This window comes from Melospiza georgiana, chromosome 17 (genome assembly GCF_028018845.1).
Source record: "Melospiza georgiana isolate bMelGeo1 chromosome 17, bMelGeo1.pri, whole genome shotgun sequence".
Lineage (NCBI taxonomy): Eukaryota > Metazoa > Chordata > Aves > Passeriformes > Passerellidae > Melospiza > Melospiza georgiana.
In genome coordinates, this window is record NC_080446.1 from 53,764 (window position 1) to 78,389 (window position 24,626).

A 24,626-nucleotide genomic window follows, 5' to 3' on the forward strand; every position below is an offset into this window, starting at 1 on the left:
CCCCCTGACCACATTAACTCTGAACAGGATACCTGCTCACCCTCCCTCTCCCAGTCACCATCCTCAATCACCTGTAGCCTCAATCTCAAACATCACCCTTGACACTGGGCAGATTTGTCTTGTGACACGATGAATCTGCTGAAAAATTGTTGTGCTTGAGAGCTGAGCAATAACCACTTCTCTCCGCTGCCCACCTTGGCTGCTGGTATCCAGATTTATTTCCTAAAAACAAAGACAAAGAACAGAGCTGTAACACAGTCACCATACACACTTCTGCTGCAGAGACAAATGGGGCCTCACCTGCTCGGGGCAATCCCCTCACCTGGGATGGGGCCCTCTGGCACAGATTTAATCCATGTCAATCTGAAAAGAAAGTTAGGACAAGCGTCACACTGTTGCATGATAACTGAAGAGCTCCAGATATCCTCTGTCCATCTACAAATCCCATCTAGAGTCCAACTACACCCCACATTACAAATTCCAAGTCCCCAGGACTTCTCCTATCACACCAGGCTATGCGGCAGGGCAGAGCAGCCCCGGCACTAATGTGTGCAGACACCCGTGACACAGGACAGGCAGGACAGGACAGGACAGACAACGGGGACACAACAGGAACAGAAATCTCTTGGCAAGGAAAATGGCTGCAAGGACTGAGAGAATGCAAAAGGAGATGACCGAGCTGAGACCGATGGTGAGCTGATGAGGCTCAGAGAACCCTGGAGGAAGAAGATGCTAACTGAATGATTTATTCCAAGGACAGCCACGATGGATGCCCAGGAATCCTACTGTCAGAATGCTGCACCTAACCTCATATTATTGCAAGTCCTAATCCACCATAACGGATCATTGGGGGGCATAGCTGTCCGTACAGCTCAGAAGAAGACCTGACAAGATACCTGACTGGATGCTTCCAAAGAGAGAACTTCTGACTGGAGAGCTCAGACAGGTGTCAGAATCGCATCTATGGCCTGGGTGCCAGGCCAAGGAATGCAGAGATCACAGATGCCAACAATGATGCCAGGGTGTCTGACAGGCCCCGCAAAGGCTCACGTAAAAGAAACGGGATACACAAACAACACACAATGCACAATAGACAAGTGACACGAGACACACCGGGACTGCTCTGCCCTGCACACCTCAGCACTGCGATCAAAAGTGAGACCTGGCTTTTATGGGGGCCTAAGGGGCCACTTCATGAACACACAACTCCCCGCCCGCAAAATTGGACTCAAAACCCCCTCCCAGGAATTCCCAAACCAGCACCCTGCTTTCATCCCCTCTGTGGGTCACAGCCCTCTACTTATCTCTCAGACATTCGGGGATGCCGGTCCCTGTCAGGTGCAAAGAAAGGCCACCTCGTCACCTGGGAAGGTCCTGCTGGCACTGGGCTGGTGTCTCTCAGACAGCTAGATTAAAGAGAACCAAACATCAGGGCCTGACCTTGGCACCGCATCGCCCACAACCCCACCACTCAGCTACTCACCGTGCTCCTAAGAAGGCCCGGCACCTCCTAACTCTGACCCTCTGCCACACATGGAATGCATCTGCACCTGAAAGAAAGTTACAACATATGTCAAACACCACCAGGATAACTTAAAAGCATCAAACACCTTATGTCAATCTAGGAATAGCATCCAGAGCCCAAGTACCGCCCACATTACAAATTCCAACTCCCCATGGTTTCTCCTACTGCAGCATGCCATGCAGCAGGGCAGAAGAGCTCCGGCATAAACGTGTGCACACACCCGTGACACAGAACGTGACAAACGGGGGACAAGAAACACGACACATCATGCTTGTGGTGAGGGCCTCGAGGGAAGAGAGCAAAAGGGACCCCAAAGACACACTAGGGAACACGGCACACCGGACAACACAGCACACACCGGAGCTGTTCTGCACTGCCCGCCTGAAAGCTGCCATCAAAAGTAGAGCCTCTCCTCTCCTCCTAAGAGGCCCTTGGAGAAGATTGCTTTTCCTGCTGCCAATTTTCAAATCTGCCCCAACAACTCCCAAACCCACTATTCTCTCATCTCCAGGCCGTGGCCCCCGACTTATCTTTTGGATGATCGGTGATGGGAATCCACATTGCACCTGAAATGAGTCTGCCTCGGAGGGCCTCGTGATGGCCTGTGAGCCTCTCGGTCAGCTACAATAAAGAAAACCAAAACCAAAGTATGAGTCCTGAGTTATGTGGGCCAAATCCCACCAAGGCAGCTACTTGCCCTTTCCTGAGTGTGCCTGGCTCCTTCAGGCTCCAGCTTCATCCTGATTCCAAGGCTGTGGCCTTCATTAGGGGTGGTACCTGGGTAAGAGAAAGGCAAAGTTAAACGGCATTGCTGTGAGTGCAGTGGAGGACCTTGTGTGCTGTATGACATGGCAATGCCTCTGCTAGGCTTCTGAGAAGCCTTGTGTGGGGGAGGCCTCAAATAAAATAAAGACCCTTTCTCACCCTGCTGCCTGCACACCCCCTCCCCAGAACTCCTAAACTGGATACCTGATCACCCTCCCTCTCCCAATCACAATCCTCAACTCACCTGAAGCCTCAATCTCAAACATCATCTTGGACACTTGGCAGATCCCTCTTGTGACATGATCAATCTGCTGAAAAAAATGTTGTGCTTGATACAGCTTGGAATTTCAGGGAGTTGCACTCCTCAATTAAAAAAAAAAAAAAAAAAAAAAAAAACAAAAAAAAAACCAAAATCCAAAACAAATCCCAAAAACAAACAAATAAAAAAAAAAAAGAAACAAACAAAAACCCACAAAAACAATAAAACCCAAAACACCTAACTCCCCACAGAAACAAAAAAACCACAGAAAACATCAAAAAATCCACAAATCCCACGAAAACCAACTAAAAACCCCAAAATGAAAACCAAAAAAACCAAAAATTCCACCAAAAGAAATCCAACCAAAAAAACAACCAGAGCAAAATTAAAAGTTACAAAAGCACCTTACCACTCCTAAACACAAAACCCAAAATCACAAACCTAAATACTCCCTGTATTCCATGCTGTTTTCTTCACAGAATCTTCCAAGCCTCTGCACTTTAGATGCCCAGAAACACCTGCTGAAAACAAGCTGAGACGAGCTGAAAGAGCCTCTTCACTGAAATGAGAGGAGAGCTCTTACCCCAGCACATCCCCGAGAGGGAATGAAGCCCCTCAGCCACGGCTGGGGTTAATATACCCCTGATTGTGCCCGCCTCTCGTTCCCATGGCACCCAGGAAAAGGGAGGGGGCGAATCCCACCAAGCCCTCAGAGCAGCTGCAGCTGTTTGGCTCCTCTGACTCACATTCAAGGGCAGTAAAGGGCTTGTTATAGAAGAAAACTCTTCAGAAAAGTAACCGTGTTTTCTTTTTTGCAACAACTACTTGGAGCAGAAGAACAGAAAACTGGCAAGATATAAAACTTTGTGGTAAGGTTACATAGCTGGATAAATTGGGTGATTGAGTAATTTGCTGTTACCTTACATAATTATTCTGTGTTTAACAAAAGCCATCTAATAAATTCACACCCAAAACTCCAGCAGCCCAGCTGGCCCTACCAAAGCTCTATGTTTATGCATACAGTAAACAAAACCAAAATCCCAGTAATACCTATCAGAAGTCTGTGAAAGAAATCTATTGAAATTGATCCTACCTCAAATACAAAACAACCGATGCAAAGTTAGCTTCACTCAAAAAACAATTTACACAGAGCTAATAACACCAAGAAATAAAACAACACACCATATACCAGCAAAGAATATAATAGTGAAGAAAAAAGAAACCACTTTTTTTTTTTTTTTTTTTTTTTAATTTAAACTAACTTCTTTTATTAGCTAGAACAAAAGCTTTTGCCAGGACTGCAACAACAACTTCTTCTCCTTCTGAAATGTCCCTTCTCCTTCCTAAATTCCTTACAACTTCTGAGTTTCCATCCAAGCAAAAAGCAAAATTCGTGCACTTGTGCATTCGATGCTCCTGTCAGATTCTCTGTTTCTCTCCACATCTTCTTACACTTTCAGTCTTCACGCGGTCCTGCCGTGATGAGTTTGACGGAAGAATTGGTAAACGTTAGGAGAGGATTTCCCTGCCTCCCTCCCCAAAGCTGGTTTCCTTAGTGCATTTCACTCAATCCCAAGCCAGCAATGATGCACGCTCACCTCAAGGCTCACAGCTGCTCAGCTAAACTCGGCTGTAATCGGCTAAACTCGGCCACTGTCATCTGCATTCGGCTAGACTCGACCCTTCAGCGCGGCTCGGCTCGCTTCGGCCGAACTCGGAGCCGCTCTCTGCGCTCGGCGCGGCCCGGCTCGCTTCGGCCGAACTCAGAGCCGCTCTCGGCGCTCGGCGCGGCCCGGCTCGCTTCGGCCGAACTCGGAGCCGCTCTCTGCGCTCGGGCCACCTCGGCTCGCTTCGGCCGAACTCGGTACGGCTCTGCAGTGATTTTAGCTCCCACCGAGCAGTCCCCAGTCACTTTGCACAGCCCTGCATAAGTCGTCCTGGATGCCCACGGCCCCGTTCACAGGTCTAGTGCCTTTGCCATTTTCATTCAAATTGCCAGCCCCGCAGTCCACTTCCCGGCCCCACAGAGATTTCAGCCGCACCCCAAGAGGTGCCATCACAGGCGCAGGCAATATTCTAGCATCGACGGGGTTTTCAGGCGCGAGCTTGCCGCCCCCTTTCCCCACTCCACACATCCTGTTCTACTACTAGCGGCAATACCCAGCCCCTGCATCCATGTCACAGGCCTACAGTGACCTCGGCGCAAGAACAATACACTGCCTTTACCAGCCCTAAGGTTGCTGTCATGTGTTAAGCTGCAATGCCAGTCCCACAGTGATTAAGACCAGGCCCAGTGATTTCAGCTCTTGACCCACAAGCTTTATTTTACTGCCAGCTCTCTTCTTCCAGCTCCAGCTCTGTGTTTCTCCAGCTTCAAATGGCAGCATCTGGCTCTTGGCTCCAGCTGGGCAACAATTCAGCTCTGGCACGAGCCTCTGGAAGCCCACCCCACCATCCATATGCTAGCCCTGCAGTGATTTTAGCTCCCACCGAGCAGTCCCCAGTCACTTTGCACAGCCCTGCATAAGTCGTCCTGGATGCCCACGGCCCCGTTCACAGGTCTAGTGCCTTTGCCATTTTCATTCAAATTGCCAGCCCCGCAGTCCACTTCCCGGCCCCACAGAGATTTCAGCCGCACCCCAAGAGGTGCCATCACAGGCGCAGGCAATATTCTAGCATCGACGGGGTTTTCAGGCGCGAGCTTGCCGCCCCCTTTCCCCACTCCACACATCCTGTTCTACTACTAGCGGCAATACCCAGCCCCTGCATCCATGTCACAGGCCTACAGTGACCTCGGCGCAAGAACAATACACTGCCTTTACCAGCCCTAAGGTTGCTGTCATGTGTTAAGCTGCAATGCCAGTCCCACAGTGATTAAGACCAGGCCCAGTGATTTCAGCTCTTGACCCACAAGCTTTATTTTACTGCCAGCTCTCTTCTTCCAGCTCCAGCTCTGTGTTTCTCCAGCTTCAAATGGCAGCATCTGGCTCTTGGCTCCAGCTGGGCAACAACTCAGCTCTGGCACGAGCCTCTGGAAGCCCACCCCACCATCCATATGCTAGCCCTGCAGTGATTTTAGCTCCCACCGAGCAGTCCCCAGTCACTTTGCACAGCCCTGCATAAGTCGTCCTGGATGCCCACGGCCCCGTTCACAGGTCTAGTGCCTTTGCCATTTTCATTCAAATTGCCAGCCCCGCAGTCCACTTCCCAGCCCCACAGAGATTTCAGCCGCACCCCAAGAGGTGCCATCACAGGCGCAGGCAATATTCTAGCATCGACGGGGTTTTCAGGCGCGAGCTTGCCGCCCCCTTTCCCCACTCCACACATCCTGTTCTACTACTAGCGGCAATACCCAGCCCCTGCATCCATGTCACAGGCCTACAGTGACCTCGGCGCAAGAACAATACACTGCCTTTACCAGCCCTAAGGTTGCTGTCATGTGTTAAGCTGCAATGCCAGTCCCACAGTGATTAAGACCAGGCCCAGTGATTTCAGCTCTTGACCCACAAGCTTTATTTTACTGCCAGCTCTCTTCTTCCAGCTCCAGCTCTGTGTTTCTCCAGCTTCAAATGGCAGCATCTGGCTCTTGGCTCCAGCTGGGCAAAAACTCAGCTCTGGCACGAGCCTCTGGAAGCCCACCCCACCATCCATATGCTAGCCCTGCAGTGATTTTAGCTCCCACCGAGCAGTCCCCAGTCACTTTGCACAGCCCTGCATAAGTCGTCCTGGATGCCCACGGCCCCGTTCACAGGTCTAGTGCCTTTGCCATTTTCATTCAAATTGCCAGCCCCGCAGTCCACTTCCCGGCCCCACAGAGATTTCAGCCGCACCCCAAGAGGTGCCATCACAGGCGCAGGCAATATTCTAGCATCGACGGGGTTTTCAGGCGCGAGCTTGCCGCCCCCTTTCCCCACTCCACACATCCTGTTCTACTACTAGCGGCAATACCCAGCCCCTGCATCCATGTCACAGGCCTACAGTGACCTCGGCGCAAGAACAATACACTGCCTTTACCAGCCCTAAGGTTGCTGTCATGTGTTAAGCTGCAATGCCAGTCCCACAGTGATTAAGACCAGGCCCAGTGATTTCAGCTCTTGACCCACAAGCTTTATTTTACTGCCAGCTCTCTTCTTCCAGCTCCAGCTCTGTGTTTCTCCAGCTTCAAATGGCAGCATCTGGCTCTTGGCTCCAGCTGGGCAACAACTCAGCTCTGGCACGAGCCTCTGGAAGCCCACCCCACCATCCATATGCTAGCCCTGCAGTGATTTTAGCTCCCACCGAGCAGTCCCCAGTCACTTTGCACAGCCCTGCATAAGTCGTCCTGGATGCCCACGGCCCCGTTCACAGGTCTAGTGCCTTTGCCATTTTCATTCAAATTGCCAGCCCCGCAGTCCACTTCCCGGCCCCACAGAGATTTCAGCCACACCCCAAGAGGTGCCATCACAGGCGCAGGCAATATTCTAGCATCGACGGGGTTTTCAGGCGCGAGCTTGCCGCCCCCTTTCCCCACTCCACACATCCTGTTCTACTAGCGGCAATACCCAGCCCCTGCATCCATGTCACAGGCCTACAGTGACCTCGGCGCAAGAACAATACACTGCCTTTACCAGCCCTAAGGTTGCTGTCATGTGTTAAGCTGCAATGCCAGTCCCACAGTGATTAAGACCAGGCCCAGTGATTTCAGCTCTTGACCCACAAGCTTTATTTTACTGCCAGCTCTCTTCTTCCAGCTCCAGCTCTGTGTTTCTCCAGCTTCAAATGGCAGCATCTGGCTCTTGGCTCCAGCTGGGCAACAATTCAGCTCTGGCACGAGCCTCTGGAAGCCCACCCCACCATCCATATGCTAGCCCTGCAGTGATTTTAGCTCCCACCGAGCAGTCCCCAGTCACTTTGCACAGCCCTGCATAAGTCGTCCTGGATGCCCACGGCCCCGTTCACAGGTCTAGTGCCTTTGCCATTTTCATTCAAATTGCCAGCCCCGCAGTCCACTTCCCGGCCCCACAGAGATTTCAGCCGCACCCCAAGAGGTGCCATCACAGGCGCAGGCAATATTCTAGCATCGACGGGGTTTTCAGGCGCGAGCTTGCCGCCCCCTTTCCCCACTCCACACATCCTGTTCTACTACTAGCGGCAATACCCAGCCCCTGCACCCATGTCACAGGCCTACAGTGACCTCGGCGCAAGAACAATACACTGCCTTTACCAGCCCTAAGGTTGCTGTCATGTGTTAAGCTGCAATGCCAGTCCCACAGTGATTAAGACCAGGCCCAGTGATTTCAGCTCTTGACCCACAAGCTTTATTTTACTGCCAGCTCTCTTCTTCCAGCTCCAGCTCTGTGTTTCTCCAGCTTCAAATGGCAGCATCTGGCTCTTGGCTCCAGCTGGGCAACAATTCAGCTCTGGCACGAGCCTCTGGAAGCCCACCCCACCATCCATATGCTAGCCCTGCAGTGATTTTAGCTCCCACCGAGCAGTCCCCAGTCACTTTGCACAGCCCTGCATAAGTCGTCCTGGATGCCCACGGCCCCGTTCACAGGTCTAGTGCCTTTGCCATTTTCATTCAAATTGCCAGCCCCGCAGTCCACTTCCCGGCCCCACAGAGATTTCAGCCGCACCCCAAGAGGTGCCATCACAGGCGCAGGCAATATTCTAGCATCGACGGGGTTTTCAGGCGCGAGCTTGCCGCCCCCTTTCCCCACTCCACACATCCTGTTCTACTACTAGCGGCAATACCCAGCCCCTGCATCCATGTCACAGGCCTACAGTGACCTCGGCGCAAGAACAATACACTGCCTTTACCAGCCCTAAGGTTGCTGTCATGTGTTAAGCTGCAATGCCAGTCCCACAGTGATTAAGACCAGGCCCAGTGATTTCAGCTCTTGACCCACAAGCTTTATTTTACTGCCAGCTCTCTTCTTCCAGCTCCAGCTCTGTGTTTCTCCAGCTTCAAATGGCAGCATCTGGCTCTTGGCTCCAGCTGGGCAACAATTCAGCTCTGGCACGAGCCTCTGGAAGCCCACCCCACCATCCATATGCTAGCCCTGCAGTGATTTTAGCTCCCACCGAGCAGTCCCCAGTCACTTTGCACAGCCCTGCATAAGTCGTCCTGGATGCCCACGGCCCCGTTCACAGGTCTAGTGCCTTTGCCATTTTCATTCAAATTGCCAGCCCCGCAGTCCACTTCCCGGCCCCACAGAGATTTCAGCCGCACCCCAAGAGGTGCCATCACAGGCGCAGGCAATATTCTAGCATCGACGGGGTTTTCAGGCGCGAGCTTGCCGCCCCCTTTCCCCACTCCACACATCCTGTTCTACTACTAGCGGCAATACCCAGCCCCTGCATCCATGTCACAGGCCTACAGTGACCTCGGCGCAAGAACAATACACTGCCTTTACCAGCCCTAAGGTTGCTGTCATGTGTTAAGCTGCAATGCCAGTCCCACAGTGATTAAGACCAGGCCCAGTGATTTCAGCTCTTGACCCACAAGCTTTATTTTACTGCCAGCTCTCTTCTTCCAGCTCCAGCTCTGTGTTTCTCCAGCTTCAAATGGCAGCATCTGGCTCTTGGCTCCAGCTGGGCAACAATTCAGCTCTGGCACGAGCCTCTGGAAGCCCACCCCACCATCCATATGCTAGCCCTGCAGTGATTTTAGCTCCCACCGAGCAGTCCCCAGTCACTTTGCACAGCCCTGCATAAGTCGTCCTGGATGCCCACGGCCCCGTTCACAGGTCTAGTGCCTTTGCCATTTTCATTCAAATTGCCAGCCCCGCAGTCCACTTCCCGGCCCCACAGAGATTTCAGCCGCACCCCAAGAGGTGCCATCACAGGCGCAGGCAATATTCTAGCATCGACGGGGTTTTCAGGCGCGAGCTTGCCGCCCCCTTTCCCCACTCCACACATCCTGTTCTACTACTAGCGGCAATACCCAGCCCCTGCACCCATGTCACAGGCCTACAGTGACCTCGGCGCAAGAACAATACACTGCCTTTACCAGCCCTAAGGTTGCTGTCATGTGTTAAGCTGCAATGCCAGTCCCACAGTGATTAAGACCAGGCCCAGTGATTTCAGCTCTTGACCCACAAGCTTTATTTTACTGCCAGCTCTCTTCTTCCAGCTCCAGCTCTGTGTTTCTCCAGCTTCAAATGGCAGCATCTGGCTCTTGGCTCCAGCTGGGCAACAACTCAGCTCTGGCACGAGCCTCTGGAAGCCCACCCCACCATCCATATGCTAGCCCTGCAGTGATTTTAGCTCCCACCGAGCAGTCCCCAGTCACTTTGCACAGCCCTGCATAAGTCGTCCTGGATGCCCACGGCCCCGTTCACAGGTCTAGTGCCTTTGCCATTTTCATTCAAATTGCCAGCCCCGCAGTCCACTTCCCGGCCCCACAGAGATTTCAGCCGCACCCCAAGAGGTGCCATCACAGGCGCAGGCAATATTCTAGCATCGACGGGGTTTTCAGGCGCGAGCTTGCCGCCCCCTTTCCCCACTCCACACATCCTGTTCTACTACTAGCGGCAATACCCAGCCCCTGCATCCATGTCACAGGCCTACAGTGACCTCGGCGCAAGAACAATACACTGCCTTTACCAGCCCTAAGGTTGCTGTCATGTGTTAAGCTGCAATGCCAGTCCCACAGTGATTAAGACCAGGCCCAGTGATTTCAGCTCTTGACCCACAAGCTTTATTTTACTGCCAGCTCTCTTCTTCCAGCTCCAGCTCTGTGTTTCTCCAGCTTCAAATGGCAGCATCTGGCTCTTGGCTCCAGCTGGGCAACAATTCAGCTCTGGCACAAGCCTCTGGAAGCCCACCCCACCATCCATATGCTAGCCCTGCAGTGATTTTAGCTCCCACCGAGCAGTCCCCAGTCACTTTGCACAGCCCTGCATAAGTCGTCCTGGATGCCCACGGCCCCGTTCACAGGTCTAGTGCCTTTGCCATTTTCATTCAAATTGCCAGCCCCGCAGTCCACTTCCCGGCCCCACAGAGATTTCAGCCGCACCCCAAGAGGTGCCATCACAGGCGCAGGCAATATTCTAGCATCCACGGGGTTTTCAGGCGGGAGCTTGCCGCCCCCTTTCCCCACTCCACACATCCTGTTCTACTACTAGCGGCAATACCCAGCCCCTGCATCCGTGTCACAGGCCTACAGTGACCTCGGCGCAAGAACAATACACTGCCTTTACCAGCCCTAAGGTTGCTGTCATGTGTTAAGCTGCAATGCCAGTCCCACAGTGATTAAGACCAGGCCCAGTGATTTCAGCTCTTGACCCACAAGCTTTATTTTACTGCCAGCTCTCTTCTTCCAGCTCCAGCTCTGTGTTTCTCCAGCTTCAAATGGCAGCATCTGGCTCTTGGCTCCAGCTGGGCAACAACTCAGCTCTGGCACGAGCCTCTGGAAGCCCACCCCACCATCCATATGCTAGCCCTGCAGTGATTTTAGCTCCCACCGAGCAGTCCCCAGTCACTTTGCACAGCCCTGCATAAGTCGTCCTGGATGCCCACGGCCCCGTTCACAGGTCTAGTGCCTTTGCCATTTTCATTCAAATTGCCAGCCCTGCAGTCCACTTCCCGGCCCCACAGAGATTTCAGCCGCACCCCAAGAGGTGCCATCACAGGCGCAGGCAATATTCTAGCATCGACGGGGTTTTCAGGCGCGAGCTTGCCGCCCCCTTTCCCCACTCCACACATCCTGTTCTACTACTAGCGGCAATACCCAGCCCCTGCATCCATGTCACAGGCCTACAGTGACCACGGCGCAAGAACAATACACTGCCTTTACCAGCCCTAAGGTTGCTGTCATGTGTTAAGCTGCAATGCCAGTCCCACAGTGATTAAGACCAGGCCCAGTGATTTCAGCTCTTGACCCACAAGCTTTATTTTACTGCCAGCTCTCTTCTTCCAGCTCCAGCTCTGTGTTTCTCCAGCTTCAAATGGCAGCATCTGGCTCTTGGCTCCAGCTGGGCAACAATTCAGCTCTGGCACGAGCCTCTGGAAGCCCACCCCACCATCCATATGCTAGCCCTGCAGTGATTTTAGCTCCCACCGAGCAGTCCCCAGTCACTTTGCACAGCCCTGCATAAGTCGTCCTGGATGCCCACGGCCCCGTTCACAGGTCTAGTGCCTTTGCCATTTTCATTCAAATTGCCAGCCCCGCAGTCCACTTCCCAGCCCCACAGAGATTTCAGCCGCACCCCAAGAGGTGCCATCACAGGCGCAGGCAATATTCTAGCACCCACGGGGTTTTCAGGCGCGAGCTTGCCGCCCCCTTTCCCCACTCCACACATCCTGTTCTACTATTAGCGGCAATACCCAGCCCCTGCATCCATGTCACAGGCCTACAGTGACCTCGGCGCAAGAACAATACACTGCCTTTACCAGCCCTAAGGTTGCTGTCATGTGTTAAGCTGCAATGCCAGTCCCACAGTGATTAAGACCAGGCCCAGTGATTTCAGCTCTTGACCCACAAGCTTTATTTTACTGCCAGCTCTCTTCTTCCAGCTCCAGCTCTGTGTTTCTCCAGCTTCAAATGGCAGCATCTGGCTCTTGGCTCCAGCTGGGCAACAATTCAGCTCTGGCACGAGCCTCTGGAAGCCCACCCCACCATCCATATGCTAGCCCTGCAGTGATTTTGTGCCAGCCCTATAGTTCCCGTTTTGTGTGCAGACCCGATCCCAGTCCCACAATGATAAGACCAGACCCAGTGATTCCAGCCCTTTCAGTTCTTGACCCACAAGCTTTATTTTACTGCCAGCTCTCTTCTTCCAGCTCTGTGTCCCATTCCGCGTTTAGTCCTGAGATCCACAGTGAGTATCCCTTGTAGCAGTGACTGTTTCTGCAGCACTGCAGTCCCCACCCCGTCCCGTCCCCAGTGATTTCAACTCCAGTCCCACAAGCTTTATTTAACTGCCAGCTCTTCTCTTGCACTTCCTGCTCAACATCTTCACAGTAGTGCCACATGATACTACTCGTGCTTCTCAGGACAGGATCTTTGTTTTAGCTCTAGTTCTTGAGCTCAGATCACAGCCCTCACAGCAATTTCAATTCCAACCATGCAGTTCACCTCCCCACTCCACAATCCCTATCCCAGCCCCACAGAGGTTTTACATCAAACCCTACCATATTTCTGTCTCCTCCAGCTCTGCTGCCTCAGCTCCAGCTCCTCAGCTTCCTACTGGCTGCAGCTAAAAGCTGCTCATGCTTCTCACTGCACCTTGGGGCTGTTGATAAGGCCACAAATCAGTTACTGCCATCATTACAATTTCAGTATCTCTAGAAGCTGTCCCATCCACCCACCCAGCCCTAAGTGGCAACCCTAAGTGGCATCCCAACTCTGGGGACACTGGAAGCCTGAAGCTCAACATCCATCCTCCCCCTCACCCTGGCTCTCAGCCCAGCACCTGCACAAAGGCCCCCTCACCTCCCCTCAGGCAGCTCCGGGGGCTGGGAACAGCCACTGGACTCCTGCCCCCCCATCCCAAAAGGCACTCTTGGGCTGGTTCTTGAGCCCTAGAACCTTCTGCGTCCCCACACCCTCAGCCCCTCGTTGGTACCATAGGGCAGGGGCTGGGAACCCCCAGGCATAACCTGCAGGCCCTGTGCTGCAGCTCCATGCCTTCCTCCCATGGCATTTATCTAGCCTCAGCATTTCCACCCCTCCACATTGTTTTGGGCCTGACTCATGCCAAAATCATTATTCCACACCCTGGGGTTTCATGTCCCCACTGCTCTCACAACTGGTGTTTCAGCCCCAGTCCCACAACCCTTACCGAATTAACATGAGATATCTAGTAAAGAAAACAAATCAAACCAAAAAGATGTATTAAAACGGGCAACAATAAAATAACACAATTAAGAAAAAAAACATTACAAGTAAAAAGAAAATAAAGTAATAAAAATACAAAAAGCAAGCTTTATTCCTCATATTCTGAACATTTCTTTAAATCCAGAAACCGCGAAGCAGCTACTTCCCAGCCCCCAGTGACAGCAGGCGGCGGCGGCGCCCCCCCCCCCACCGCGCCACTCCAGGCCCCACACCAGCCGCCGGCTACCCGAGCCACGCAGGGCGCGGCAGAAAGACCTGGACACGGCCGGTCCCAGATACTGCCGCAGGCGTCACGCCCGTGCTCACCGGCGCTCCCCGGATCAGCTGCCGCGGGGGTCCCGTCCTGCCGCAGCGCCGCTCCTCGGACCGCGCATCCACAGCTCCCGTCGCTCCCAGCTTCACCGCCGAACTGACGGCGCTGCCGCCCCAACGCCCGCTATTTATGCCCCACGGGCGGACAGCCAGCCAATCACAACCCGAAGCAGCGCCTGCCGGCTCCACCAATCCCAGCCCGCCAATTCCCGCCGCGCTCGGATCCGCGACTCCCCGCGGTCCCCTCAAGCGCTGCTCCCGCCGCCGCCATTGCTGTGGCCGTGTCCGCCCGCTCCCCGCCGCCTGCCCGCTTCCCTGGACCAGAACCTGATCCCGACCAGGACCTGAACTGGAAGCTCCCGGCCGCCCTTCCCGTCCGCAACAGCGCCTGCCGAGGCAGCGGCAGCGGGGACGCTGCTCCGCCGGCTCCCAAAGCGGCGGTGGCGGGAGCGGCGCCTCAGGCGTACGGGCGAGCGGGGCCAGTCTGAGGCGGCGAGCCGCGACTGAGCGGGCTGAGATTGGCGGGACCGCTTCCGGTTTGAAAGGGCGGCTGTGATTGGACAGGGCGGACGGAGAAAGGCGGGCCGTGATTGGCAGGCTTAGGAGCCGTCAGGCTGCGGCCCGTGGGAGCGTGGGGCGGAGCTCGGGCTGCCCGAACGGCTCGCAGGCGGCGGCGGCGGCGGCGGCGGCGGCGGCGGCGGCGGGCGCGCTCGCCAAACCCCCGTCCCCTTCTCCGGCCTTCTCTCGTGCCCAGGTCCCGGCGAAAAGACCCCCGCAGAGCCCCTACCGGAGCGCCCCATCGGCACTCGGGGCAGGAGGCGGAGAGGAGTGTAGCCCGGGAGGGGTTCCGAGTCGTCTTTGCGACAGCAGGGCGGACTAGGGAGCGGCGGCGATTTGGTGAGGAGAGGGCTCGGGAGCGGGGAGGGCGTGCAGCGCCCGCTGCGGGCTCTGGGTGCCTCTTCTACCGCAGTGCTTCCGCTTCTGCGGGGACTTGGCCTGCCCCGACTGGCCGAGATCAGCACCCTGGCCAAAGTTAAGTGCCCGCGTCCCCCTGCCCGCCCTCCGCCTGCTGCGGGCCCGCTGCTCACCCTCGTCGTCGGATGTTATAGATGATAAAACAATATTGGCTTTCACATTCATAGATTAGCTTTTTGCATTACAAGTATTTTGATATGGTAAAACTTATACTTACTTTTAACTGCTTTGTATAGTGTAATATGCCAGTTTATGTATGCACTGTATATTTCATATGAATAGTAGCCTGATAAATATATCGTAGGCTTTAGCAAAATGTTGAAGTAGAAACTAAAGTACTTCTATGTAACTAACTCAGAAAATGGTGTAAAGCAATTATTCTGTTTCTTATAACTGCAGGCTGCCCCTACCAAGTGATAATAGTGACAAAAAGAGCTTAAGCATCCAGGAAGCATTTATCGACTCTTATCGGTATTATCAGGGAGTGTGAAGCAACAGGATAAAACTACAGGAAGAAATAAAATGTGTAGACCTCATTTACAGAACGTTCTGCAGACAAGTCAGAGGTTAAAACCAAACAAGAGAGTTCCTGGAACATCAAAAAGTCAAAGGAGTGTTTGAATAATGTGTAAGTTAATGAATATGCCTGTAACCTCAGCAATGTAACAGCATATAGTGAACATGTTTTTAAGCTACCTCTGTGCTCTTTGGCTGTGTGCTAAAAGCATCCCAGTGCTGGATTATTTTGTCCTTTTATCCTTTAATAAACTTTTAAAAATTTTAAAGAATGAACTCTATTTATCACATCAGTGAAGCTTAAGCTGATCTGCATCCAGGTGTTTTGGGACCTGCTGGGGCAGGCCATCGAGGTAAGTGTGGGGCTACTGCAGTGGAGGCCAAGTATTTCAACACAATAGCATAATCAGCAACGTTAATTAATTTTGTGTTCTTCATGCAAGCCTCAGCCTTAAGAACTCTACCAGCCTCTGCTAGCATTAATAATATGCATAGTAAGTGTTATTAGTATTACTAATTGGGTAAGAATCGTTAGTATTAACACTGGTAGTGAGTGTGTTAGTAAACACTGGTGTTTACTGTGAAGCTCTGCTCTCCCACAATATAACACGATCCTGAAGCTGACCTCAGATGCACAGTTAGGTGAGCACTGCTGTCCTTACCACGATCCCCCGATGCAGCCATGCTGCAGTGATGACAGCTCGCTTTATTTCACCGCCAGCTCTGTTCTTCCCGCAGGGTCGGGGCGGAGGGCGGTGTGCGGGCGCCGCGGCATGCGACGGCAGGGGGCGTCGCGCCGCTCGCGGTTCGCGGGCGGGGCGGCGGCGCGAGGAGAGGGGCATGGGGTGGGAGGCAGTGGCGGCGATGGGATTTGGGTGAGGGGTGGGCTTGATGGTGACTGGAAGACTGCCTGTTTACCTAATTAAATCATGATCCAATTAACTCTTGGTTGTCTAATTTAACTGGTACTGTGGATGTGCGTAACCATTGCAGTGGTTAATCGATTTCAGTATTAGATAGTGCCAGCTGAAGCACTAATTAGGCCCCCTATAGATTATGAATAAAAAAAGAAGAAAAACTATATGTCTGGTGCAGCAGTAGAAAATTTCAGGCTCCAAGGGAGTAAATAGTTTTCTTTTAATCGCTATTCGAAGGGTTGATTTTTTTTTTAATCCCAAAGAACCTAATTGCGCAGATGCGGCATTTTGTGACCTCCACGAGCACGGAGCAAGTGCCGCGGGAACGCGCTAGTGGGTGCACGGAACAGGCAGCTTCCCCTGGGACCGCTTCCTCCTCCCCGTTTGAGCCCGCCCTACTGCAGAGACCGCGGCGATGCAGAGGCGACACCGGCCCGCTGGCACCAGGCTGAGCCTGGCGGCTCCGGCCGCAATCCCGGCGCGGACTACAAGTACCACGAGCTCCCGTCTGGGTACTCAGGTCCCACAATACCTCACGCCGCCTGGTGTCTCCGCGTCGGTCGCGATTTAAATCCAGACAGTGAGGAAAATGGCGGTGCGGGGCTGAGTGTGGGGGAGATGGAGATGTAGCTGAGCTTTGGCTGATTTCCCAGGTGAGTGGGGTTCGGAGGGAGGGAGGGAGGGAGTGAGTAACGAGTGGAGAGAGGGGAGTTCTTGTTCGCGTTTCCCTGCTTCTAGTGCTGGAGTGGGACTGGGATGGCGGAGGGAGAGCTGCCCCTTGCCGGGGAAGGGAGAGGCTTGGGGGGTGGCCTTGAGGGGTGGCTCTTTTCTGTCTTTCGCCCCCCTACTCAATATGAACGTGCCTCTCTGATGGGAAGACGAAGGCGAGCGTAGATGGGTTGTGTATGAGGAGTATTCCCAGGGCTGGAGATGAGGGGATTCCCCGGGCCATGTGTGGCTGCCTTGACCTCTTTCTAGCTATTGTAACTTTACCGGTGAGTTTTGAAGGGGTATTCCTGGGGCAGTGGCGGGGGATTGATGCGTGGACTGAAGGCTTCCCGTGTCGCTGTGTGATGCATATCTAAGTGTGGTGATTTTGGGTGGAGGTTCCTCGTGGAATACAAAGAGACCTGAGGTCGCTGCGGACCTGGCTTTAGAATCGTCTGACCCACGATTTCTCAGTCTGAGGCGAGGTGTGGGTGAAATACCTCGGTTAGAATGGCCCTCTCTATCATTCCTCTGGGTTTATCTGGTACCGAGGCGGTTCCAAAGATCTTGATATCCGCCTTCTCCTGGTCATCCTGTAGCCTCGGTAAGTTTTGGAGCTGACTTCTCTTGTCTCCTTCTTATCTCTGGTAATTAGAAAAGGAATGAAAAACACTCGAACTGAAAGGTTAATTTCCATGCCTCTTATCCATTTCTGACTCGTAGCTGTAATGAAACTGTTATTGGGGGTTGGAGGTGAGATTCCCACCTCCCCCCTCCCCCCGCCGCGGCTCGGGTCGCATGCCGCTGTAGGTGTTACTGTTTCTGGGATATAAATAGGGTGATTATGAGTTAGAATGTAGCGTGAGGTTGAGATAATTCCCACGATTCTCTTTGGTTCTACAGTTGGTTCTGTTTGTGGTTTCCGCTCCTACTCTTAAGCACGGTCAGGTTTTCCTTTAAAAGCGAGGCTTCTCAATTTGTCAGCTCATATTCAGACTCATTTGAATCCTCAGTGTCTTCTTCCTCTTTTAGACAGAGGTCAACAGAAAATAGTATGTTGGAGTCTAACTAAAATAACAAGACAAAACAAAAGGAAATTTGAATGTGTGAGGCACGGCAATTGCTAGTATATGGTGTCTGTAATACATTTAAAATGGATTCTTACAATAAGCTTAACATTTTTTTTAAGCTTCATCACTATTGTAAAAATAAATATTTTCTCATGGAATATTTCCACCTTTAAGTGTTCTGCTTCACATGAAAGAAAGTTGTATGTTCTGAATATAAAATGTAGCTTCATAGAAACAAATAGTGTATGAGTGAAAACCAGAGAATAAAAGCTTGGGTTTAGAAGAAACAGGCAAAATTGGGTGCTTTTGGGGGAGGGTTGGGCTTTTCGTTTTGTTTCAGTTTCGTTACTTTTGTTTTTAAAACAAGATTGTGCATTAAAACATGCAGTAATTACATTTACTATTAACTGCTGTTACAACTGCTGTTCAACTGACTGTTACTCCTTCAACTCTGTTACTACTACCAGTTTGGTTTTTTTAACTAATACCAGTGGATTTGATGGATTCACTGCTGACACGTGAAGATAGAGGCTGTGGGATATGAGAAGTGATAGACAAAATAAACTCAGCATTCAGCCTCGCTTTAAGTACCTCTCCTGATTATAGTGTGTTATTGCCGGTCTGATTTTATTTGGAATATGACTTGCATGCATTTTGGGCTCGTCTGTGGCTTTGTGTTTCTTTTAACTGTTCCTTTGAGGCCCTTGTTCATCCTGGCTTTGGATTTATTAAGTTGGAAGAGTTGGAAGTTTTGCATTGCCTAGTTACCTTTTTTTTTTTCCATTCTATCACTGATGTATACTCTAACATATAGCTGAGATAAAATGCAGATTTGGAAGAAGAAGCAAATCTGTTTTACAATGGAACCCTATATTTTGTTCATGATGGGTTTTTTAAATTAATAATGGACAAGAAATCACAATCACAAAACCTTCATTATTAATGCCTGTGGTACAGTTTCCTAGAAAAGGGGTGTGTGTGTTTTTATTTTTCAAGAGCTCTGAGAAAGAAAAAGTGTCTTGATTACAATTGGCTGCAAAATTAAACCATTTGTAGCGTATGAAAAGGTATTGGACACTAGAGCCTGACACTACAGGCTGCTTCAACTCCTGCATTTAAATGAGTCTCTCTTGAAAACGTGATCTTAAAGGACTGGACTGTACAGGATCTTCTGCATTTCATGTTCAGGCTTTTTCAGTATTTAGAAATATCTTAAGTATTCTTCTGGCTTGTTTCAATAATTTTAAAAAATGGAGGGGAGGGGGAGGGGAGGAATAGAATCCTTTATGCCACAGATATCTGACCTGAATGCTGGGGCAGCCTGCCTATGTAGCTTTTTCATTTGTTTTTCCCCCTTTCGCCCCTGAGTAAATCTGTTGATGTTTCTAGATGTAGTGTATTAGGAAAGAGGCAATTGTAAAAGTATTTAACTGCTACTGATTTAAATCTGCTATGGAATGTGTTTCCACTCACTGTGATTTTTGTATGCTGCATTTAGTTGAGTGAAGGTACATCACATTATTTTGTGCATCATATAAATCGGAGGTATATTTCAGATGGATCCTGTTACTTTAATAATACTTAATTGGTGACTTTTAAAATTTACAGTTATGAATAAACTGATTTTTGAAAAGTGAAACTAAATTACCTTGCCTTCAATCTTTTGAAGGATATATAGTCTTTTGTGCACTGTATGTCTAATAACAGAATGCCCTGCCTCACTGAAACATCCCAAAGTCATTGAACAGGTAATGTAACCGTAAAAGAGAGAACTGAACAATTTACTTGCACAAAACCCCAGTGAAATACATGTTCTCTCCAGTATTTTGGGGAAACAGTTGTTCAGAACAGTCAGTCAGGGGTTCTCTGTTTATTTTGTGTGAATCCAAAGAACTAAATAAATCTGAATCAAAAGCAGTATTCCTCTGGTTTTGCTTTGTGCACTCAATTTGTAGTTCTAACACTTTGCCAATTGCCCTGTAGACTATATGAACATCTTAACATTGCTGGGTTTTTTCATCATGTTCTCTGGAGGCTAGTAAGGCACAGGAAAAGGTAAACTGTGCTACTTGCTTTTTGCTGCTGCATGTGTTAGAGGGGGTAGCATTCTATGTGAATAAACTTTTTCTAAAACCTTTTAGACAGACGTCTAGAAGGAGCATACACGTGTATGTGCCTGCACACACATAAGCAATCAGTATGTGGAAATGCTATATTGTTTTTTTTGAAACTTATGGAAGAACCAGTAAAGGTTCAACAATTAATTTCTTGTATTAATAATGACAACTTTAAAATGATTTTCTATTCTTAGCAGCTTACATCTTAAGGAAATTATTTCAAACAAAAATTTGCAATGTTCTTTGCCAGTGATTTGGATAGGCTTTTCAGGCATCTTTCCCTGTAATAATTTCTCTTTCCCCATAAAGGCTAGCCTAGAGAGGGTAGGTGGAAATAGGGAATTATGACTTGGTTTGCAGTTCTTTTTGTGCTCAGTCCATCTTTGCTGCTGCAAACTAAAGCAGACATAGCAGCATCTTTTGTTATAGTACCCTCCTGGTCTCATCTTCTATGGCAGCCTTTTTGATGTTCACAGTAGAGATTTCTGGCTCAATGGGCCAGAATATCAGTCAGCACATTGCTTAATATTCTTAGGTAGTAATTGAAAGAATCACCTCATAATCAGTATTTCAAGTATTTATCTAGTCATAGATTCAAAGATGGCACTAATGGCAACAAAAGGAAGCCTACTTTATCTGCAAACTGTTCACTTGATTAAAATAGAACAAAGCAAACATCTCCTGTTTACCTAGGATGTACATTTGACCCCCTCCTTAAAATTAGGAAGGCAGTTTGTCTAATCAGTGCACAGAAAACTGAAAAAAACCCATCTTCCCTGGCTGAAGTAGCTTTCAAAGATTTTTGTATTACAACTGTAGGTTTTCCATTCAACCCCCTAATCTTTGGTGATGTATGTTCGAGGCTGATGAATAAGTCTGGTAGAGGTGATGTATAGAACTAGTGCTAGCAAACTTGGCAGACTTGTATTGGCTGTGTGAGAGACAATAAGCATGTAACATGGATGATGAGTGGGATTCAGGAACAATGGAAAATTGCTGAGTGCAAATTCGACTAAGTTGAAGGACAGCCATTACTCGGTCATTTAATAGGAACAGAATAGCTTGTGTTGTCATCCACTGTAATTTCTGTTCAAATATACAGCTACAAGGTAGTTTTATCACCTGCTTTGTTTTCTCTTACCCATCTGTCTCTCTGTAGCTGCACCTCAAGTGACCTCTATCAAGATTAATACACAGTATAATAATATTTTAGATTGGCCAAGCAATGCTTTTGGTAGATGAGCAAATTTTTTTTATTCCCTCTCATCTTAGGTGTGCTTTATAGCAATGAAACTATTGCTTTAAACTAAAGTCTGTCTAGGTAGAAGTGGAAGGTTGTTTGAGCAGTATATTTGAGACAACTTTTTAAAAAGCTCTTTAAAAGCAGTGGAAATTTCCAGACTTCACAAAAGAAAAGGAAAAAAAACCCCAAAAAACAAACAACTAAAAAAGCCCAAAAAACCCCCACCCAAACCCAAAAAGCTTTTAGGGTCTGGTTTAGCATCTGCTTTGCAAGTTGCAAGAAGAGAAATATGAAACGGAACTGCGGACATTCTGGATGTCAGCCTGAGAAATTTTCCACTGTTTCCTTTAATAACATGCAGGCATGCCTTTATTGCTGGAATTCCAGTTAGGAATCTTTTTCTGACTGGAATTTCAAGCTGTTTGGTGAGCAAGTGCTTGCTAAAAATCAGTTGTCAATAAATGAATTCTCATATGCGAGACTGCGCATAAATGACTCTCATGCTAAGTATCAACTACTGCTTGTATTAATTTAGTTTCTTGTTTTACTGTGTGTTAACTGTTCCTATTTCTACATGATCACTGCTAGGTGACAATTCATCTTTTCTTGTTTCCAATGGTAATTCTGGACCAACCTTTCCAGTAAGGACTGTATGCTGCTAAGCTAAAAATCTTAATTATCCTATCTTTAATATACAAAGGAAGAAAAACATTAGGAAACACATCTTTCATAAAAGAGTTAAACTTAAAGACTATTTAATGGTTATTTTTTAAATTATTGTAGTTTGAGGTACAATGCTGAAAATCAAACTCAAGGGACCTACAGGTTCAACCTCATTTGTCTACCTTAAAGCTCTTTTCTGTGTAAGTTGCTCTTATTTACTGAAAGCTACCTGACCTTGCTCCCAAGATGTAGAAGACTCGGTACTTGGAATGTGTCTTGTCTTTCTGTCACTACAGATATTTATTGTTGGCTTATGCTGTTTTGAGGTAGGGCCTAAAGAATCCTTCATATATTGGGTTGAGGTTTTTGTTTCCTTAAATACTGAGGTGGGAGTAAGCAACATCACAACAAGCTCTTGTCTTACTAGTATCAATTGAAAATACAAAACCAGAACCCTTTAAATGCACATTAATTTTGTCTTTTTAAGACAGCATAGTACATTTCCACAGCTCTCGAGCCAAGTCAGGTCCATTGTCCTTCCTTTTTTGTTACTTTTCTTTGTTGCGCTACTTTTTTTTTTTTTTTAATAATTATATAAAAATTTCAATATCTGCCTTCCTAACTGCTCGTAATCCTTTCTCACATATTTACTGCTAATGAGAATGCTGATGACTAAAGTTAAAAGTGGAGCATGTTGAACTTGACGTGAACCTTAATATCTTTTCCAGCTTATGTAAGGATTGTATTGTGAATTGTGTATTTTTTAATTGGTTGCTTGCTGATTAAAAGTACTGAAATTACTGCCATTGCTTTGTATATCTTTTGGATAGCTTATATAAGTTTACTTTACAAATTTGATAGAAAGTTAAAGCTTGAGATTGATTTCTTAATCCATCCAAGCTTTTCTAAGTCTTAGTGAGACTTTTTCTCAAAAGTAGATTTAGTAACTACAGGTAGTAATTCCAATCAGAGTGGTCACCAAAGAAGTAGCCACAGTGACTTAAGAGAACTTTCCTTTCAGGGTGACTGACTGAATATATCCCTCTCATTTGGTTTAGGAGACTTGTCCTTACTCCAGTGATAGTTTGGCCTTTATTCCTAGTGTTTTACCTAGAGAAGAAGTGGTTGTGCTGTAGCCAATAGATCTTTGTTCAATTTTCCTCTACTCAGTAAAATAAAAAAAGTAAATCTGAATTAATTCTTCTGTCAAAATAACAGACCAGTGCTAAGTAGTGTACCAAAAGAGTGATGCCAGTGAAGAAAAAGGTTAGAAGATTTAAAATACTACATTATTATACAATCATGCAATGCTTTCCTCTTGAATATAAGTATTTCTGGTATATGCAGTATCATTGAGTAAAATGGACTATGTTTCTCTGTATTTTCAATAAGACACAGTATTTCCAGCATTTCTTTCCCTTTTTTTTGTGTTGGCCTTACAGTACAAGGCTGATCTATACAAAACCACAAGTGTAATGGGAAATCAACAGGAGGAAAGTGTTTTCTTCTTCATTCATTTCAGTTATTCTCCTTATTATTAGATGGCAGGGTTAAAAATAAAAAAGGCTACTTTCAGATGGTGTAGCTGTCTATAACTACAGAACTGACTGACACAGAATATCCAGCAGCTAGAAGACTCAGTTGTTCTAAACCAGGAGATTCCTGAACAGTAGATTGTTGAGTTTGAGAGCATGCTAAAACACGTTCATATGCTCTTTCTTTCTAGGTATTCCTACTGGCTTCTGCTCTAGCGAACACTGTGCTCGGTAAGTTTTGTGTCACAACCACTTTGTTTTCTCTGCATCAATTCTCATAAACTATTGATATTTAGGGAGTTAGGAAAAGGAGAAAATAATGTCTATCCCCTTAGAAAATTAAAGGTGTTTTTTTTTAATGTTCCATGTTGATATGGTATATAGTTTGCTGTCTTCCACCTCACTTGAGGAAATGCGAGATATGACCTGGCCTTGGTATGTTTTATGGTATCTAACACTGTTAGGCTTTTGGGGAATACCTGGACCATTAAAGGATGCTCCTCCTAAGATGTGGGATACACTGTATCCTTGTGCGTATATATCTGCCTTTGTTTTTTAATTCTCTCTATCACTAGTACTAGAGTTTTCTTCTTCCTGAAGTAACCGGTAACTTTGTTCTAAGCAAAGTATTCATGTTATTTTGAAAGACTGATGATGAAACAGGATTTCTTAGCTAAATCTGTTCTGGGCTCAGTGCAGACATAATGCAAATCACTGATTGATATTGTTTGTTTGAGGTTTGGTCGTAGCTTCTGGGGCAAGCAATTTAGCCTTCAATATTCTATTAGATTGATGTGTCAGCTTCTATACCCGTTGCTGGAGAGTAGCAAAACTGAAAGCTTGTCTGGACATTCTATTCTGTGGGATTTTGGTCTCAAGAAAGGAAGCGCCTTTTTTGGAATAATCTCTCATTGCAAGTTCAACCTCTGTGTTCTGCACTTTAGCAGATGTCCTGAAATAGGTGAGCTGGCTTGGTTAGAGTAAGGTGGGGTTAAAGCAAAATGAAAGAAAACGAAAGGAGACCATTGAAGGCAAACCTTTGGACAATGATCTCTTCAAAGGACGGAAGAATTTGTGGGTTTTTTCAGATAGCTGTGCTCATCAAAACATTATAGGTCCTAAGCCATGTTTTGCAGACAGATGACACACTGGGGTAAATAGTATGAGGTGGAGATAAGTATGAGTCAAGTAAGGAAGAT

At 48.5% G+C, this 24,626-nt stretch overlaps 2 protein-coding genes across 7 annotated transcripts in view; one reads left to right on the forward strand and one right to left on the reverse strand.

Moving 5' to 3' along the window:
- Positions 1–12,541: 12,541 nt before the first annotated feature.
- LOC131090874 (uncharacterized) lies at positions 12,542–14,483 on the reverse strand. The gene is made up of 3 exons (XM_058036523.1): positions 14,398–14,483; positions 13,678–14,281; positions 12,542–12,766 (listed from the first exon to the last, which is right to left on the reverse strand). Exons 1-3 carry the CDS (start codon positions 14,481–14,483, stop codon positions 12,731–12,733), a joined length of 726 nt encoding a protein of 241 aa, XP_057892506.1. The 3' UTR covers positions 12,542–12,730.
- A 2,045-nt stretch (positions 14,484–16,528) lies between these two features.
- The window catches only part of NCOA3 (nuclear receptor coactivator 3), a 104,834-nt gene continuing 96,736 nt past the window's right edge, over positions 16,529–24,626 (forward strand). For 4 of the 6 annotated variants that reach the window (XM_058036104.1, XM_058036105.1, XM_058036101.1 and 1 more), the window contains exons 1-2: positions 16,530–16,744; positions 23,619–23,658. The gene's annotated coding sequence lies outside the window, so the exon portion shown is untranslated. Of the gene's footprint in view, positions 16,745–23,618; positions 23,659–24,626 lie in introns of all 6 variants that reach the window. The other 2 variants (XM_058036107.1, XM_058036106.1) reach the window with 2 other exon arrangements.